The sequence below is a fragment of the Phaethon aethereus genome, assembly GCF_964289735.1.
Source record: "Phaethon aethereus genome assembly, chromosome: 1".
NCBI lineage: Eukaryota > Metazoa > Chordata > Aves > Phaethontiformes > Phaethontidae > Phaethon > Phaethon aethereus.
In genome coordinates this window covers 147,091,120-147,110,912 of record NC_138575.1, presented here as the reverse complement: position 1 = coordinate 147,110,912, position 19,793 = coordinate 147,091,120, and the positions used below count along the sequence as shown (strand labels likewise).

At 40.0% G+C, this 19,793-nt stretch overlaps 1 protein-coding gene across 2 annotated transcripts in view; it reads right to left on the bottom strand.

Moving 5' to 3' along the window:
* The window catches only part of GABRB3 (gamma-aminobutyric acid type A receptor subunit beta3), a gene marked incomplete at both ends in the record, with an annotated part of 198,777 nt that overhangs the window by 13,474 nt on the left and 165,510 nt on the right, over positions 1-19,793 (bottom strand). For both annotated transcript variants that reach the window (XM_082011454.1, XM_082011455.1), the window contains 4 exons: positions 2,739-2,983; positions 7,301-7,453; positions 14,053-14,190; positions 15,291-15,373. In XM_082011454.1, coding sequence (XP_081867580.1) covers positions 2,739-2,983; positions 7,301-7,453; positions 14,053-14,190; positions 15,291-15,373 — 619 coding nt within the window. The remainder of the gene's footprint in view (positions 1-2,738; positions 2,984-7,300; positions 7,454-14,052; positions 14,191-15,290; positions 15,374-19,793) is intronic.

The window sequence follows — 19,793 nt, the reverse complement described above, 5'->3', positions numbered from 1 at the left end:
TACTGACTCATGGATGGTGGCAAATGCTCTATGGGGGTGGCTACAGCAATGGAAGCAGAGCAACTGGCAGCACAGCGGCAAGCCCATCTGGGCTGCTGAATTGCGGCAAGATATTGCTGCCTGATTAGAGAATCTAGTCATAAAAATACGTCATGTAGATGCTCATGTACCCAAGAGTCAAGTCACTGAAGAACATCAAAACAACCATCAGGTGGATTAGGCTGCTAAGATTGAAGTGGCTCAGGTGGATCTGGACTGGCAACATAAGGGTGAATTATTTATAGCTCGGTGGGCCCATGACACCTCAGGCCATCAGGGAAGAGATGCAACATATAGATGGGCTCGGGATCGAGGGGTGGACTTGACCATGGACGCTATTGCACAGGTTATCCATGAATGTGATACATGTGCTGCGATCAAACAAGCTAAGCGGTTAAAGCCCCTCTGGTATGAAGGACAATGGCTGAAATATAAATATGGGGAGGCCTGGCAGATTTGACTACATCACACTTCCACAAACTCGCCAAGGCAAGCGCTATGTGCTTATCATGGTGGAAGCAACCACCGGATGGCTGGAAACATATCCTGTGCCCCATGCCACCGCCCGGAACACTATCCTGGGCCTTGAAAAGCAAGTCTTATGGCGACATGGCACCCCCGAAAGAATTGAGTCAGACAATGGGACTCATTTCCGAAACAACCTCATAGACACCTGGGCCAAAGAGCCCACTGAGTGGGTGTATCACATCCCCTATCATGCACCAGCTTCCGGAAAAATTGAACGATACAACGGACTGTTAAAGACTACCCTGAGAGCAATGGGTGATGGGACATTCAAACATTGGGATAAACATTTAGCCAAAGCCACCTGGTTAGTCAACACTAGGGGATCTACTAATAGAGCCGGCCCTGCCCAATCAAAACTTCTACGTACTGTAGAAGGGGATAAAGTCCCTGTGGTGCATGTGAGAAACATGCTGGGGAAGACAGTCTGGGTTACTCCTGCCTCAGGCAAAGGCAAACCCGTTCGTGGGATTGTCTTTGCCCAGGGACCTGGGTGCACTTGGTGGGTAATGCGGAAGGATGGGGAAGTCCGATGTGTACCTCAAGGAGATTTGATTTTGGGTGAAAATAGTCAATGATTTGAATTGTATTAAGCTAATTGTTACACAATACAGTATGACATTACTACTATGGTTGCTATGTACCATGTCAATGGTATTACAGTAAGAATCACCCAGACTGATGAAGATTGAGCTTCACTGAAACCAAGCAACGTGCAGCAGTGATGGAACCAGAACCGGCTTCAGCAGCTTGTGCCCAACAATTTCCTCGAGATTGACATCTTTGACCTGCAGATCATGGACACAGACTATGCCAGATAACAATCCAACACCACATACCATCTCCCCTGCCCTGGGAGACTGCTATGATGGATGAAGCCCCGAGTCATGGACCGAATGAACTTCACAGACATTTTAAAGTGATGGCCCACAGACTAAGAAAATTATATCTGTGTGTATATATTAAAAGACAGGAAAAGTAATAATGAATAATTGGAATGTAATGAAAAGTGTAGGACCTGGGCATGATGTAAATGGTATGGAGTAAGGGGTGGATACTGTCCTGGTTTCAGCCAGGATAGAGCTGGTTTTCTTCACAGAAGCTGGGGTGAGACTGTGTTTTGGATCTGGGATGAGAAACTGTTGATAACGTGCTGATGTTTTGGGTTGTTGCTGAGCAGTCAAGGACAGTCCAGCTTCTCGTGCTGGGCTGCCAGCGAGCAGGCTGGGGGTGCACGGGGAGCTGGGAGGGGACACAGCCAGGACAGCTGAGCCAGGCTGTCCAAAGGGATATTCCCTACCATATGACGTCATGCCCAGTACATAAACTGGAGTTGGCCGGGGAGTGGAAATCGCTGCTCGGGGACGGGCTATCGATCGCCGGGTGGTGAGCAATTGCTGTATTGGTCATCACTTGTTCTTGTACATTCCTTTGTTGGTATTATTATTGTTGTTATCATTGTTGTTTCTTTCTCTCTTTCTGTCCTATTAAACTGTTTTTATCTCAACCCACAAGTTTTTTTCCCAATTCTCTCCCCCATCCCATTGGGGGAGGGGGGAGTAAGCGAGCGGCTGCGTGGTGCTTACTTGCTGGCTGGGGCTAAACCACGACAGGGTATAATCAGCACGGACCATGCCAATACTGTGCTTTAGAAATTAATACGAAAGTTTCTCTAGGAATCATAATTTTCTGCTGGCCTTAAACAGCAGCTGATGACAATGCTACACACAGCAGTTAGGCTACGCTGGACAATTAATTAGCATGGCAGAACTAATCCTTTCTCTCTTCTATCCCATTCTAAATGTGTCTGCTCGAAGTGAAGTGAGAAAAAGTACACTCAGATCCTGGATTCCCTCAAACAAAAATCACAATTAAACTATATCTGATTTAGACAAATGAATGTCTTTGTAGATCTGGGCCTTCATTTTCAAGCTAGCTGCACTCCCATTGCCACCGCCTTCTTACAGTTACTTATCGTACAGATCATACTCACTTCGATTTCTGCACGCCTAAATATATTTCTCTATGTAGGTTCTTGAATATAAAAATGCCAAAGTTTGTCCATAAAAGGAGATGTTGCTGAGGTTTTTACACAAGCTTTTTTTGTTTATTTCATACAGTTAGGTTTTGTAATGAAAGAAAAGAGAGACTATATATAGATTAAAGAATCCTACCCGGTTGCCTTCAAACTTTGAGCGATCGTTGTTTGCCTTTGCTGTTTTTTCTGCAAGTTTCTTCTGCCTTTGAGGGCCTTTTCCAAAGAAAATGTAGTTGACAAAGGCGTATTCAAGTAAGGCCAAGAAGACAAATACAAAGCAGCCCATAAGATACATGTCAATGGCTTTAACATATGGAATTTTAGGCAAAGTCTCTCGCAGATGAGTGTTGATTGTTGTCATAGTCAGCACTGTTGTAATTCCTACACAAAGAAAAAGAAGAGCACATATCTTACAACTCTAAGCAAATCATGCTTCAATTTTATTTTCCTTTTTGGCAAATTTGCCATGTCGGTGTAAAGAAACTTAAAAATTTGTGAAAACCATCTCACAGGTGACATCACTGCAAATGAAAGTAGAATTAAAGCTTGATGCATTATTACTCTGTTACAATATTTCCTTCACATGATCAGGGGAATAGCTAACAAGGCAGCCTAGCACCACTGCCATGAGTTAACACAGCTCCATGGAAACCAGTGTAGCTGTACTGAGGATCTCCTCCATGAAGACCAAAGTCTGCTCAACACAATGGAGAGAAATTTTTAAAAAGTAACAAAACTAATGAGGGGTCTGGATAGATAAAACCATGTACACATACTAAGGCAGAATATTCACATGGATGGTGAAAGATTCCTCTCATGCAATTTAAAATTTCTAGGAGTAAAGCAGTTGGTTGAAGTTAGTCCTGTAGGGTCCTTCTGTAGTAGATGACAAGAGACAGGCACCTTTCTAGAGCTGTTCAGCCCATCTGTTTTAGACACCACTTTCAGGAAAGGACAATATAGAAGAGGGATTTGAGATTACTAGTTTAGAGCAGTAGTCTAATTTTCACATAGAAAGAAGTGAGATGAGCACTGAGAGGCAGACTTGTGCCTTTGTGGAAAGAAAAAGCCAAGGAGGAAGAGCAGCATTTCTATAGTGATTGACTGGACACTAATAAAGTACCTAGAAAATCTACAAGGTATGTCAAACCCTCATTTATTTACCTAAGGATGGACATAGCACTTGAAATTATACTACAGAACACTGTTTTGAAAAGCTAGTAAGAAAAGCAAATTTATTGCCAGTCTGCTTGAATTCACAATAAATTGTGGGGTCTGTATCGCTGCTGGAAATTTTATGGGAATCGCAAATCACAGGTGGCTGAAATCACTGATTGGTGGAATAAGTCTACATTGGTAAAAGAGGCAAGCCATTCTAATAGGTCCTCTCCATTACTATTTTCTCTGATTCCACAATTATACCATCAGTTTGTAAGTAGTCACTAAAATGCTGGCAGAACAAAACCAAAGAATGAGAAGAAAATTGCTGCCGTATTATAAAGCACAGCTTCTTTTATCGGAATATAACTCAGAATCAAGCTGTTGGTGTAAGCAGTGTCACTCCAGGGAACTGTAGTAGTAGCCTATAAGATTCTGTAACAGATATTTTGTATATTTAGTAGGTCAGCATCATGCAGTTTTCAGTGCTTTTCCTCTAAACTGTGAAACAAGCGTGTGTTGATGTCAGATGTTTCATGGCTTGAAATACAGCGGAGACACACACAGCACAAGCTTATTTAAAAATTGTATTGAGTACAACTCACCCAGGTTTGCAGTAAAATGAGGGGTATAGTTGACACATTATTTTTACCTAAAGAAATTTAGATGAAGTCTCTAGAAAACCTCCATGTGAGCACAAGGAGCAGGGGTGAGAAGGCTGGAGGACTACAGCAAACACTGTCACATATTTGCAGCCCAAGGGATTTCACCAGGCCTGAATTAGATTCTTCCTTTGTAACATTACCTGCTGCTGCTTCTCATAAGGGATTAAAAAAATTACCTAAGATCAAATTGATTCTTGTATCAGAAATCCCATAAATTCCTTTTAACACACCCTAGGCATCTCATTAGCATCCCACAGATGCCTACCAAAGCCTAGGTCAACAGGCGACTTAGAAGCCCGCCCAGTGGGGGTTATAATACCCACATTTTTCGTGCCTGTTCCCAGACTGTAATCTAGATTCCAGAGATAAGTCCTTAAACACCACACAGGAAGAGTTTGGTGGCTCTCTCGGTGATCCGGAAGATTAAGTACATCGAAAAGAAAGGTAGCTACCACTAACCAAAAGGAAATATGTCCCCATGGAGATCCTGACACCCTGCAGGCAAATGCCCTTCTGAAGATCAATAATTTATTTTAAACCACAGCTGGAGGAGAATCAGCTGACACTCATCTATCACATAAAAATAGGGTAATCTTGTGATTACAGCCCCTTCCCAAGAGTGAGAACTCTTGAGATTATTCTTCTCCTCACTCAAAGGAATTTAGAAATTTCTAGGGCTAACTAGCAAAAACTAAGTTTTGAACAGAATTGATGGTTTTGACTATTTCTTTTGAGATCAGTCCTATTATCAGCCCCTATGTGCAGTGTCCATAGCACATAGTCTTTGGATTGAGCTACCCTTTGCTCCATGCCTGGGTTTCTCTGTTGAGGGAACTACTGGATTCAGTGCAGGCTGGACCACAGACAGTGTGTGCAGTGAGGGACCAGGGACAGGAGCAAAACATGGAAGTGAATGAACTAAAATCAGGCTCTATCAGAGAACACAGGCTTCCTGCAGGAGTTGAGTAAAAGCTTGTCTCTATGTCCCTAAGGACTGCACAGGGAGTCCTTCTTCTAACAAATACCTAAGCTAGCAGACCTTATCCTCCTCTGAACTGAGCTTTTCAGAGCTCATTATATATGTCCAAAGGTGCTTATATTGCCTTTAAACTTTGATATCGGCTTCAGACTCTTATATAAGAGTGGCTATACAAAGGAGCATAGGATTAGACCCATGGTACTGAACTTTATGATACAAACGTCAGGTGAAAAAAAACATGATCACCAAGGCTCTAATTTTTTTCTCAGAAGAACCTATTAGATGGATTTTTGTCCTCTCAAAAGGACTTTTTATTAATTGGAAATAGAACATTTGGGCTCCTGAGCTTGCTTTGAATGTACTCTCCAACCTTTGTTCTAATATTTGTGTTATCATGGTGCGGTACTTGATGCACTTGTGCTAGACAGAAATAGGCCACATGAGACAGCCGTGTTCCTTAAACAAGGAAAAACTGTGTGAACCCATTATAGAAGGGTGTGGAATGTCACTGGATTTGATAACTTCTGTCTAACCATCTGTTCACTGCAGTCCTGGCCGGTATGTAAAATCTAGATGCTGACTGATGTGTTTGAAGTGTTCCTCTCACTCGGTCATAATGTCTCCAGGGTGGATCTTTGGTATCCAGTAGTTTATTTACAAATATATTAGAGCTGTATGGACTCTATGACACACTTCCCATTAAGCTACAATTTATCTACAACCTGATGAACATGCGCTAGCTGCTGAGTAGTAATGCCAGATTGTGTCATGCCCATATGCCCCAGCTAATCCACAGTATCTGTAGAATTATTGTACAGTAACTGCAGTTAATCAACAATATATTCAGTTACCCAAGTTCAGATCCTAGGGCATAATATGATATTGCACAAAAGTAGAGCGGTAGCCGCACAGCCTGTTTTGGTATGTGGGACCTTGGGAAGTATGTGGTACAGAGATGGGGAATCATATGGGCATGGGTTGGAGCCCTGGTTTGCTGCGGTACCTATCAGAAAAATAAGGGAACTACGGAACACATTCCTGTTTTAAGAAGAGAAGAGAGTATAGGAGGAAGTTATACAGCATAGGTTTAGGGTCAAGTTTTGGGAAGGAAGGTATGTGCTATTGGGAAACACAGGGTTGAAGATGGGATTTGGGATGAGATGAGAGGCAGCAGTAGTCATAAGGATTATTTATGGATCCATTTAATCTCTCTTGTCTGTAGCTACCCCTGAGTATGCTTCTGTAATGAATGTAGTATTTCTTGTGAGATATTTAAAGCCACCTTCCCTATCTAAAGGATACTTTGATCCGAAAAGGTCTTAGACAGGGATCACCAGCCTGTGCCAAATTCATGTTTTTCTGCCATGAGGTAAATGACACTTTAAGCTGTCATAAAACTGCACTTGGCATAGTGTGAATTCTGAGGGCAATACGGGATGCCGTGGTCCATAGCTGACATGCCCCTGTGCTTTGAATGAGCACGTGGTTCTTCAGGTCTGTTCCTGCCACTGTCAGTTAAAGCACCCAGGACCTCAGGAGGCGGCCTGGAGCCACACTTGTCTTCCCACACTGAGATGGACTAAATTTAAGCCCACGCTCAAGCCCTTGGAGTATGATTCTGGAGCTGGTCCCCTCACTGAAGCTACTGACACCAACACTAACTTTGATGAGAACAAGATGGGACCTGTATGAGAAGCTCATATCAGAGATTTAGTGGTAGCTACATTTTGCATGCAGGGGAAAACTCATTACTTTAGAGGCAATACTGGATGACATGATTTTGACGTAAATTATTTTAGAACATCAAAACACTGACATCACATTGCAGTCTTTAACAACCTCAGAAGGCTACATTCAGTCTGGCATTTTAACGTCCCACTCATTCTTAGCACATACCAAGGGCAACTCTTGCTGCTGATGCATCATAATTGATCCAGAATGACACCCATGATAAAATGGTAATCAGTATGGAGGGCATGTAGGTTTGAAGAATAAAGTATCCAATATTTCTCTTCAACCTGAAGCTCAGTGAGAGTCTTGGATAGGCACCTGAGGAAAGGGAGGGGAAAAGAGCATTATTTATACTGAAAAAAAGAGACTTGTAGATACTTGTCTTCAGTTTCCGTAGAAACTAAAGCATGCAGATTTTATGGGGTAGTATGACATCTGCAGAACAGTAGGGAAAACGCCTTCACTGTATTACTGGTTGGTATTAAAAGAAACCTTGCAGTGAATATAGTGATGTCCAACCAATTTGTATTTGGGAAGAAAAGAGAGAGTAAGTTATTCTAGATTATTGAAGAGATGGGTGGGCACTGGCTAGTTTTTAAAAACAGATGCTTAGGTCTCCGTGCAAAATGCTTATCCAAATACATAGTTTTATGTATAGTATTTATATTGAGAGGATTAGTAATGTGCATAGTTTTGTATTTACATGGAAGAGTTGTTCATGAGATGGCACTTCTTAATTACATCTGAACTATGAGAAACATGCTACCTAGAAGTATCAAAAAGAAATTGTAATGAATCCCAGTAAGGAAAAGACCAGATCCAAAGGCCTCTAACATCAATTAGAGCTGCACTGAATTTTTCTTCCAAAAATATTTCAAGAAAAAAAAAGATTATTTTATATGTGTGTATATATATAGAGGATTTGTGAATTGTTACAATGGGAGCAAATAAATAATGAAAATAAAATAATATTAATTAATAACCTGAATGTCAGTATTTCAAACAAAACATTTTATTATTTAACTTCAAACTGGTGTATTTCAAAATCGGTGTTAATCTTACTGAATATATTTCATATATTTAGAAATCTCAAACACTTAAAATTTTAATTGTGACTTCTTTCACCAAATGCAAAGAGGATTAAATCTGAGTATAGCTGTACGAGAAAAAGGTAGTAATTCACACAACATTAGCTCCATGATTTCAGTGTTTGCATTACTAGTCTCAGATATGATGCTTCTAATAGCTCATCTAAAAGGTCTAGTTATAGTCAACATCCTAAAAAACACCATACCAAGGGCCCAACTAGATATTAGATCACATTCCACCTATTCTAATGCAAATATCTGCAAGATATGGAAGATTACATCTAGAAACAAAGAAAAAGTTATGAACTTCCCTGTAAATTATGTTCATATGTTTGTACATGAGCATAAGAAATTAATATTTGCCCATATACAGAAGAATGATGGCTTTCCTGAGAAAGAAAGCAAAAGAAGGAATAGAAAACTGCAGATTTCTCTGCATCACATTCCTGATAGTTAGCTATACTTCGAGTCATATGACAGAAAAAATACTACACTCCTTCCAGGCAGCAGAACCATACAGGGTGTACCAAACTTTATGCAACTATCCTTTACTGTTTTATCAAACAATCTCAGAAGAACTACCACTGGTAAAAAAGATATCTGGTAGATGCATTGGTTGCTGTGATTACTTCAATCAGTAATAATTTTTCCAGGATGAAATGCCTTCTAGTTTCACCAATAGAAGAATATTGGTAGAGTCAGATGAATTTATTTCATCATGAAAATCAGACCAAGGTTTTCTGCTGTCTAAAGCAGTCAACATAATTTTCAGCAAAGAATAATTTAGACTTTAGCTTGCTTAACTTCTTCATTTTCCAATGACCAGTGTTTAATTTCAAAAGACAGATTCTCTCTTTGAAACCATGCCTGCTTTTTTGCTAACAAAGCTTAACTTTCATTGAGTTTCTTATGAAACAGTTTCCGTGGCCTTGTGTCTGCACACTATGTAAATAAAACAGGAACATACTCTGCCATCATGAAATAGATTAAAAATGTAGCAGACCTGATCACTTTTCTGCAGGAAGATTGAACCCTAAGAGCCATACTTAGGGCTAGGGCTGTCAGTCCTGGCTGTCTTTCTGCTCTAGAGTTGGAGCTGGACTCTCAACAGAGAGATTCAGTTCCGAATCTGAAGGTGCACTGTTCCTTCTGAGATGCCCTGTGACATCTCAGACACCAGCATGCAGCTTCTGGATATGACATAGCCCCTACATCTTTTTGCTCAGCAGCGGGAGACTAAGAAGTCTGCCCTATGGCATCTCAAATAGCAGTTGATTAAGTGACTCACTTGAACTGCATACACACGAGCTAGATGTCTACGCTCTGATTACATTTACAGGAGAGTCACTTCATCTAGTCAATCTAGTAAATGAAACCTAGAGAATTATCCATCTCCTCCTAAAATACACTCCTGTTGGTGGACTGAATTTGTCTCCAGACTCAGGCTGCATTGGCTAGATTCCTGTCAACTAAGACACCTAGTTCGTATGTAGACACTGAAATTATATTCACCTTAAATCAGAGCAAGATGAATCCCAGCCCTACAAGTCTCAGGGTAGGTTTTGAGGGTCTGTAGCTCCATGGGCAATCTAACCAAAAGTCTTGCTGGCATGATGGCTACTCACCAGACTTGACACATTGCTCAGTTTCAGAGAGGTAAATAGATTGTCATCCTGTTTTGTGGTGGCTTTCCAAGCTCAAATTTTATTGGGAGGTCTGGATCTCAGGAAACTTCAGAAAAAATTGGTCTTTGTATAGTTCAGGCTGAAATTGAAACATGAACTGGTAGCCTTGTTTTTTCATACCACACAGTCAACAATTCTTTGGGTAGCTCTCCCTGAGACTACAAATGTTTGTATGACTTTCACCTGTATTGCTTTTATGCCTTCACAGATGATCTACTGGCTCTGCCTCCAGCCTGCCGTCTTTGCTATAATATCTCACCTCCAGCAAACAGACCACAGGAGTCTGTTAAAAGAATGTTAAAAGAACGAACATCCCTTATTTCCCCCACTTATTTTCCCCTCTTGTCTGGATGGCTAAAGCACAGTGAAAAGGATGGGCCCTAATCTGCATGGAACAAAGACTGTAAACCCAGATATTTCTTTATCTAAGAAGGAACCATCTTGTGGAATTTATTTAATAAAAATTGATTTCTTGGTGAGCTCAACAATTACACTGTTACTTGCCTGATTATGCTTGGATAATGACTTGTCAATTAAGGCTCAGTACATTTAGAGATTAATTATCAGGAAATTCTAGTTGTTTAACGTTCCATCAAAATTTGTTTTTGCCTAAAGAACAGTGTTGCTGTTCAGGGACCAGATTTGTTACCCTTCCTCCCATCTCATATAACATGTTGATGTCTATGGGCTAATTTAAATAGTACAGGAATAACAGGATTTGGCGTGAAGTATTTTAATCTAACAACAGTATTGAGAATGCAGGCATGAAAACAAATATTTAATCAATAACTGAGCTCAAAATATTCCTCTTTGATCTATTTGGGCACTTGGTAGAAAGTAATTACTTGTTTCTTTTTCAATTTCATTAAAAGCTAGCCAGCTGAAATATCTAGCTCCAAGGCTAAATTAGTCTCTTGCTGTTTTATCCAAGTATGAACCAAGATAACAGAGTTGGTCAGTTACAGAATTCTTATTTTAATCTGTTCTTCTGGGAAGGTTCTTCGGCTAATTGGAAATGTACTTTACAGATTGATCTTTCAGAATACAGCAAATAATTAATTTTCAAACCTTTTAAGACTACCCTTCTCATAACAACAGGTTGCTAATATGGCTCTGACTGCTATACATCTTGAAGCTTTTAGGTGGTGTTTTACATATTCCAATTCCTGTTCAGTTTCTTGGCATTTCTGGATAACAAACATTTAGGCGGCAGATTCGGCTCACAGGTCTAGGCACTAAATTTCAGCATTTGCATGCAGATATTTACACATGGATGGCACATAAGCTCTCAGTGTAAACCATGGAGATCTAGTTACAGCCAGCTGATTCTAAGAGTGTGACTTAATTGCCTATACAGAAGTGTCTAATGCCACTTGAGATGCCTTAGGCTACTGAAGAGTAGAACTTAATACTAGTTAAATAATTAATACTGAAGCACTAAATTGGCACATAGGACACAAGACCGTAAGGCTCTGGAACAGCAGGCTAACTGCTAAGCAGGATGCTCTACAGCATCTCAAGATGCACCACATACCTATGTTTAGGCAACTGAATAGTGTCCTGAGAGCTATTCCCTTGACAGAACAGAGGTGTTCAAGAGCTGAATAACTCTTTAGGCTCCGTTGACAGCGCTGATTTGGTATCATTTCATTATGGGTTTAATTCAGATACTGACACACAGGCATCCAGTGCCATTTTAGATATCTTACTGTAGCCTGTATGGTCTTCCACTGGTGTTAGAAGGATAGTCAAAACAGGCTTTTCTTCTTCACAGCAATTTAAATACTCCTTTCCCTTCATCATGGATAAAGAGAACAGGCTATTCCCTATGTCTTTGCAGATGCCTTCTAGAAACAAAGATTTTCCTTCACACCAAGTGTTCTCTTTTTTAAACTACATGATCATACCTGGCTCTGAAGCAATCTCACGTATTTCATTTTCTGGACATCCTACTCGCTAATTTTCCAATGCATAGCATTGGAGTTAAAAAATTGTCTTGCCAAATTAACAAAATGGGTCTGGAAAAAAAAAATCAAATTCCAATGCTATGCTTCAACGTGCATACAGTTCCTCCAGTATTCTTGCAGCCCCGCACAGCTTTATGTCATTATCTATGGGGTTTTTCTCATGCTTACTGTTGCTTCTCAGTAGTAACTATGGGAACAGATCTTTCCATTTGCATAAATTACACAAGATTATACAGCACTGTTCCTCATGGAACATAGGAGAAATAACTACTCCAAAAGCTGTTTATGGCATGACTCTGAAATCTTCTTTTAGTTTTATACAATCAAAGCACACTAGTTCTGAAATCTCTGAAAGGTTCACTAAGATGCACTCAAAGAACTAATATCTTCCCTTGAGACTTCAATAAACTCAAAGCCAAAAAAAAAAAGGCATGCCTGACTGATTTTCTACAAAAATGTAGAAATTGGCCCTAATTAATTACTGGGACCATAAAAAAAATAGGGTCTTGAGAAGACATTTGAAAAGAGTGTGCTGACTATATCTGTCAGATTCACTAGCATGCTTCAGATTTACAATTAAATATGTGGTTTTGAGAAAAAAATGTGATGTTTCCCCTGCATGGAAATACTTGTCACAAAATTTCATAATTAATTATGCATTTTCATAATATCCTGTACCAAAATAATAGTAAATGCAGTATTGTGTCTTCATCAGTGACACAACTTCTATGCTTCAGAAAACGGTACAAGAAACATGGAGCAATCTGTTCGCTGTGACTATCTCATCCTACTGCCTAATGTCAAGCTGTCTTAAACCTTGAAACATGACACTTTTTCACTTCTTCCACAAGTTTTTTTGGAAAGAACTGTTATGATTCTAAATATTTGCTTTGTCATATGAATGTCTACTCTTAGTTTTCATTCTTTCTCATATTTGTCTCACAGCAATTTGGATTTCTATTTTTCCTGAATTTAACTCTCTCATCTCTAATTTTCTAAATCATGTCTTTACTGAAATATTTCATACCAAACTAAAAGATGGCTTTAGACTGCCATAAAAACTTCCCAAGTAAGTTCTCTGTATTCTCATTGTTGTCCAATGAGCCACTCCACACAAGTAGATCCAGTCTTGTGGAGGGGCAGGTAAGCCCTGGCTGCCAAAGGTGACACTGGCTGCAGAACAGAGGGATGTAGGATTAGAGTATTGATTTCTCTTTAAAAAAAAAAAGCACCCTTCCATTCACAATGATAAACAAGAACAGCAGCAGTTGGCAAACCCCCTCATATTAATTTAAATCCCAGCAATATTTACATTTTGTTCTGAAATACAACTTGTGTTTCTGTGTACTTTGAAACAGATACTGTGTCCAAAGAGTGGGTGAAGTGATGCTTACAAACATGATAGAGTTGTGCTTCATTTGTTCTAGTGCGCTGGGACAGACGGAACAGCACACTCCTGTGGTCTGAAGAGCACTGAAAATCTAGAAGTCCCAAATAGTGGCCTCACAGTTGCTGATGGCTTTATGTTTTGCTTTGGTCTTGTCACATATAAGGACATTTTCCTATGCTGTGTCTAACATTAAACATTTAAATCAACACTGTACTTTGTCACCTGAAGATGTCCAATGCTGCGAGTTACTAGTAACTTTTATTACATCTTCAAGGAAAGAAGGAGGAAACCCCCAGATTTAATTTTAGCATCTTAACAATGACAACAAAAGCACTGGCTATGTATACAGTAGTATATACCCATCAGTGCAAATCAAGATATAAAAGGCACAACGTTCATGATACAGGAATAAGATATAAAAGACATAACATTCATGATATGAGAACAAAACAAACTGCACTGAAAAGTTGTAGGGAGGTGTTCATAAAAATGGTGGCTCTTTGACCTAGTATGCAATAGCACACTCATATATGATCAGTAAGATTCAGAGGTGAATGATTTCATTTAGATCATAGGTATTTAGGCACCTGGTTAAGTATCACACACACAAGAAAAAGAAAAATAAACAAGAAATGCTATTTCATGGACTCCAGGCTTTATAAAGCAAGTAATTTCTTTAGCCAAACATACAACACAGTGCTAAGACTACATATAATTATGATTAATAAAACAGTAGTTGTTGTACACAAGGAAATTAAACACTGAATAGACAAATGACAGTACTTGCCTGTGGCAAAGACAACATTCTTTGACACCAGTCTATATTCCACGATGGAGAACTGAGGAAGCTCAATCCTCTCCACACCTGTGACTGCGTTATCTCCACCTCTCCAGTAGAACTCTATGTCATCGGTTGTGTAGCCATCTGCAGGCAAAGCAGGAGAGTAAGTCAGAAATAACAGCAGACCCAAATGTAGCTTCAAACACAGTACACGTGGTTTGTCATTTGAGACAATGGAAAGAATCAGAACAGCTGGAGTGCTGTATGGTATTTTGTTCTGTATGACTGTGGGAAGGTGTCGCAAAGAGCTGTGCTGTTACAAGTCTGCACAGGAGTTTGAGGCAAAATACTCTGTTTTTGAGTTTGCGGGGTTTTTTTGGTATCACTCTCATAAAATTCACATATGGATTAATGGCCCTAGCGAGACAGAAAATGCTACCCAATAATCTGCAAAATTGCAGATTAGCATGATTTGAGACATCAAGTTTAGCACTGAAACCCAGTGTATATTTATGCTGATAATCACCAGAAGAAGGTGGATTATTCAATGAATACAGACAAACATAACTGGGGCAGATCTTTTCCACGCACACTGAAGAGTGTGAGTTGCACCATTTCCATTAGTTTCTGTAGTGGAGGACTACAATTGAACATAGAATATATACTAGTATTTTTCTGTATATGGCCCACAATCTCCAGCTAGTAGCAGAAAAGGAGCAGGAACTCTTGAAGCTGATATTTTAATTGTAGGACATCACTAGGTAGAAGAGGGAATCTGGTTCTGTTTGTTTGGAATACAACTGCAAATCATAAATGGGGCTGATCTGAAAGCCCAGAGTGAGTCCTGTGGCAAGACCATCCATGCATAATAAAGCATACTGAAAGTAAATGATATCACAGTGTTTGCTCTCTTGAAAACGAATCTGATTAAAATAAGAACATTCATTCTCTCTGTTGAAGATAAGCATCCAGTCACTACCTCTGCCAAGTCAGGCTGGAGCAATAAATGACTTCACTCTATCCTAATCCCATTTTTCTAGGATGTAGCCATCCGCCTAGAAATGGATGACTCCGTATATTTTTTTAAAAAGTCAAATAAACGAGCAAACAGAAAATCCAGAGAGTGGTAATGACATGATTCACATAGTGTTTACAGACACCAGTGTAAATATTATACACTTCTATAAAAGGAAAACTTCCCCACATCTGAACTAGGTTGTACATGCATTTTCTTATTTACGTACAGCTTTCTATTTCCAGAGTACAGTTTTGTTCATCTAATGGGTATCTTCTCAAGTCCATCATACAAGCTGCAGTGGTTGTGATTCTGAAATACAAACATCAAATACAATCACTGTATAGCCAGTAACCCAGGTTTTGTTCTTGTTGTTTATTTTTCAAAGTGAGGAATCTCTGAAGAATAGCTTACAATAATTAAGAATCTGGTCCACAGTTTTACACTGAGGAGCAGCTTAATACAACAGTGGTTACAGTGACTGCAATGGAACAACTCACTGTGACCTACCCTTATGCAGTTAGTCCCTCTGGGGTTCAGTGGACCCACCCGCATATGCAAATATTACACAAACGTTTGATGAGATTAAAAAAAACCAACTTTATATCAGAAAACGTGACGTGAAAAAAGTCTGCTACAAATGTCAAAATTATTAGAGCTGTGTGAATTCATTGGTTTTGTGGCAGCTCTAGAAAAAAAATGAAATGCTGAAACAATGTCCTCAGTTCAGCAAAACGCTTAATTACAAAGTTTAGTGTATTTCTCTAGTTTTCAAAAGTAAATTAAAAAGGATTTTGTAATGAAGCGCCATATTGAATTTTACATTTTCTCACAAAATAGCAATATATTTTCGCTTCTCTATGTCCAATGCAGGGAATTTAGCACACTAAGGATTAATTTGCAAAACATTTCACTATTAATGAATCTGCATTTTGCGTCAAGCTCTTGTATATCAGGAGTGTCAACAATACACATGCACAACCAAAACAATCGCATTAACAGCTTCACACAGCATTAGCATCATAGAATCATAGAATCATTGAGGTTGGAAGGGACCTTTAAGAACATCTAGTCCAACCATAAGCCTAACACTGCAAAGTCCACCACTAAACCATGTCCCTAAGCACCATGTCTACATGTCTTTTAAATACCTCCAAGGATGGTGTTTCAACCACTTCCCTGGGCAGCCTGTTCCAATGCTTAATAACCCCTGCAGTAAAAAAATGTTTACTAATACCCAATCTAAATCTCCCATGGCACAACTTGAGGCCATTTCCTCTCATCCTATCACTTGTTACTTGGGAGAAGAGACCAACACCCACCTCACCACAACCCCCTTTCAGGTAGTTGTAGAGAGCGATAAGGTCTCCCCTCAGCCTCCTCTTCTCCAGATTGAACAATCCCAGTTCCCTCAGCCGCTCCTCATAAGACTTGTGCTCCAGCCCCCTCACCAGCTTCGCTGCCCTTCTCTGGACACCAGACACCACCCCTTGCTCCAGCACCTCAGCGTCCTTGTAGTGAGGGGCCCAAAATTGAACACAGGATTCGAGGTGCGGCCTCACCAGTGCCAAGTACAGGAGGAGATCACTCGCCTACTCCTGCTGGCCACAGTATTTCTGATACAAGCCAGAATGCCACTGGCCTTGGCCACCTGGGCACACTGCCAGCTCATGTTCAGCCGGCTGTCAACCAGCACCCCCAGGTCCTTTTCCGCCGGGCAGCTCTCCAGCCACCCCTCCCCAAGCCTGTAGCGTTGCATGGGGTTGCTGTGACCCAAGTGCAGGACCCGGCACTTGGCCTTGTTGAATCCTGTACAATTGTCCTTGGCTCATGAAGCCAGCCTGTCCAGACCCCTTCCTACCCTCAAGCAGATCAACACTCCCACACAACTTGGTGTCGTCTGGAAACTTACTGAACGTGGACTCAATCCCCTCGTCTAGATCATTGATAAAGATATTAAACAGAACTGGCCCCAGTACTGAGCTCTGGGGAACACCACTTGTGGCCAGCGTTGGCATTTTATTTTTAAATTAATGGATTTATATATTTGTACTACCTTTTAGACAGACATAACCATATGTTTATGATTAATCTTCAGTGTATTTCAGTGTTTTGCTGAATCATAGCCTTCATCAAGAGTATGTACATAATTATGCACAATTTTCTTCACATAAATGGCTTCATATAAATTCCACATGTAAATTACCTTCTGGGTAATGGACTAAGTCCATTCTTTACTGATCCTTTTCTGATACAAACAAGAGATGGACCTTACACAGTTAGTTCCTAAACAAATAATATCCTGGTGATAATTTATTTATGTTATTATGAATGCCCTATCCAGTCTCCAAGAAAAGGAAGGAAAGAATGCTTATCCTTAGCATATAGGTTATTTCAGATGGATAACCACTTAATATCCAAAGGAAAGGATTAAGACCATTACAACTATCTCATAGGATGACAGAGGCCCCCTTTCTCTGACTGAGCAGGTGCTTTTGCAAGAAAATATTATAATTTCTTTGCACAGGGAGAGACAGTTGCAGGAGCACAAAGGATGAGCTAGCAGAGGAAAAAGCTCAAGAATCTGTTATTCAGCATATTTTCTCACTTGTGTTCCTACCAGTAGCCAGTGAGAAGGGCACACAGCTGATCTTTTCCTTCCCAGCCTTATATTTGGCATGATCATGTCTCTGCCACTCTGTTCACTCTGGGTTTCCTCTGCATACCCTTGCGTTAGTCCCACAGGCTTTCAGGTACAAAGTGTCGTACCACAGGATACTGAGGTCAACCTTCCTTCATCTGCTTGCTGGGAGGTGCTCTGGTTCCTCTGTTAACACATGTCCCAGTGGGCAGGAATAGTTTACAAACAGCAATTCCTCAGCTGCTCTGCAGTTTAGGGGGACATCCTCTCTGCAGTCAACATTTGCAAGTGCCCTTCTGGACCCTCAAGCAAGGTGCTAGACAGAAGGTTATTAATTATGGAGATGAATGTCTCCTCAATCTGATGGCTACTAGCAGCTCTAGCTAAGCATATAAAACTAGGACTAGCATAGGGTCTTAGAGGACAAAACATAGTCTTAAATCTGTGATCATTGATGAACAAAGTCTTAGCAGTGATGAGCTTTACAAAGCCACACTGATTGTGCAATCAAATGATCTTGCTCCTGAGTCAATCGATAACTGTGCTCAAAGTAAAACAAGCAGGCACACCTGGGCATTGCTGCTAGATTTCTATCCCGTGCTTCAGTACATTCCCCTACACTAACCTAGGTCTTATTTAAGATCCTGTAGCAGAATCCACATGAGCTAAGTCGATACAAGAGGGAGTGTGGTACCAAGATCTTAACTATTATGTTGTATAACTAGCTTTAAATGCCAGCCATAGAGAACACATGCACTTACAAATGATTAATTTGACAGAATTACTAAAAATTATGCAGCTGACAAACTTGCATTCAACTTACTAATTGCCGTATGATTTTTTAAGGAATGAATTTTTTTTTGGCCTGTTCACATACAGTAGTGGTTCTGTGTCACAAGTTCCAGTACCAGAAACTGCACATTCTTGCTCATGTAACTTTTTAGACTATAGCAAAATGTATGTATGTTTTTAATTTCATAAATATCCTCTAGAAAAGAAGATACAGCTAGATATAGATAGAAACAGATTTACCCCATTTACTCAAAGTAAGTTGAGTGCTCAGAGGTCTCTCCTGAATGAACGTTCAAGCAATCATATTTAACTTGCACAAATGCTCACCAAAAGCAAATGGTAATTGCTCAGGCTTGTGCATGCTCCCAAGAAGAGCAGGTTTATTTTTTATTGGATGGGATGCTGCTTGACACAGCAGGACAACAAGGTTTCAAGAACTCATCATCACAGCAGTGACAGAGAAAGAATTACAAGCCAGACAAAGATAAAGCGGGACACAAATACACACATATTTTGGGTGAAAGCAATACACAAAGGAAATATTTTTAATTGTTTAAAATTGTCTACTCCAGTCATTTTTCCTCTGGATATAGATTCCCTTATCCTTCTCTGCTACTTTGTTACCGGGCTGATTGCCTTTGATTATATTGCTATATTGTATAGAAACCCCACCTGTGATGTGCTGGGAGGTGCTGCACAAACAACTGACAGAAGGATATTTTCTCTTCTCCAAAAGTTTACAATATAAATCAGTCTAAGCTATATAAATAATTCTTATGTGACTAGGTCACAGTCCTCATGGCTAATTTGATCCTCTTTTCATCTGATATGAAATGATACAGAAATACATTAATCCAAATAAGAACAGAAATAAGTGCAGTTGCCTTGTCCGACCCATCACAACTAACCTTTTCACCTTGCAAACTTCCATCATGTTTTATATACAGGCGATAACTAGGGGAGTCCTTTCTGATAAAATACATATATTACTCCACTCTATTTATTTATAACATTTATCATTGTACCACCTGAGAACAAAAGGTCTATATACAGCAAGCAGACAGAAGGACGCTATTATGGATCCCCAGTCTATAATGTCATTATTTCTTTTTTGGTCTATTATGAAAAAAAGCTGTTGCATCATCGTATGTCTTGTATATTGTCCTGAGCAAGGTGGAACAAAGTCAGTATTGTGCCCAAAGAGAAAAATTCCCCAGAAATGGGCTGAACTTCAAAAAGCTACTGTCCCATTCCCTCACTCTCATAGGCTTGTGCTGCGGTAGCAAACTGATTTCTCTG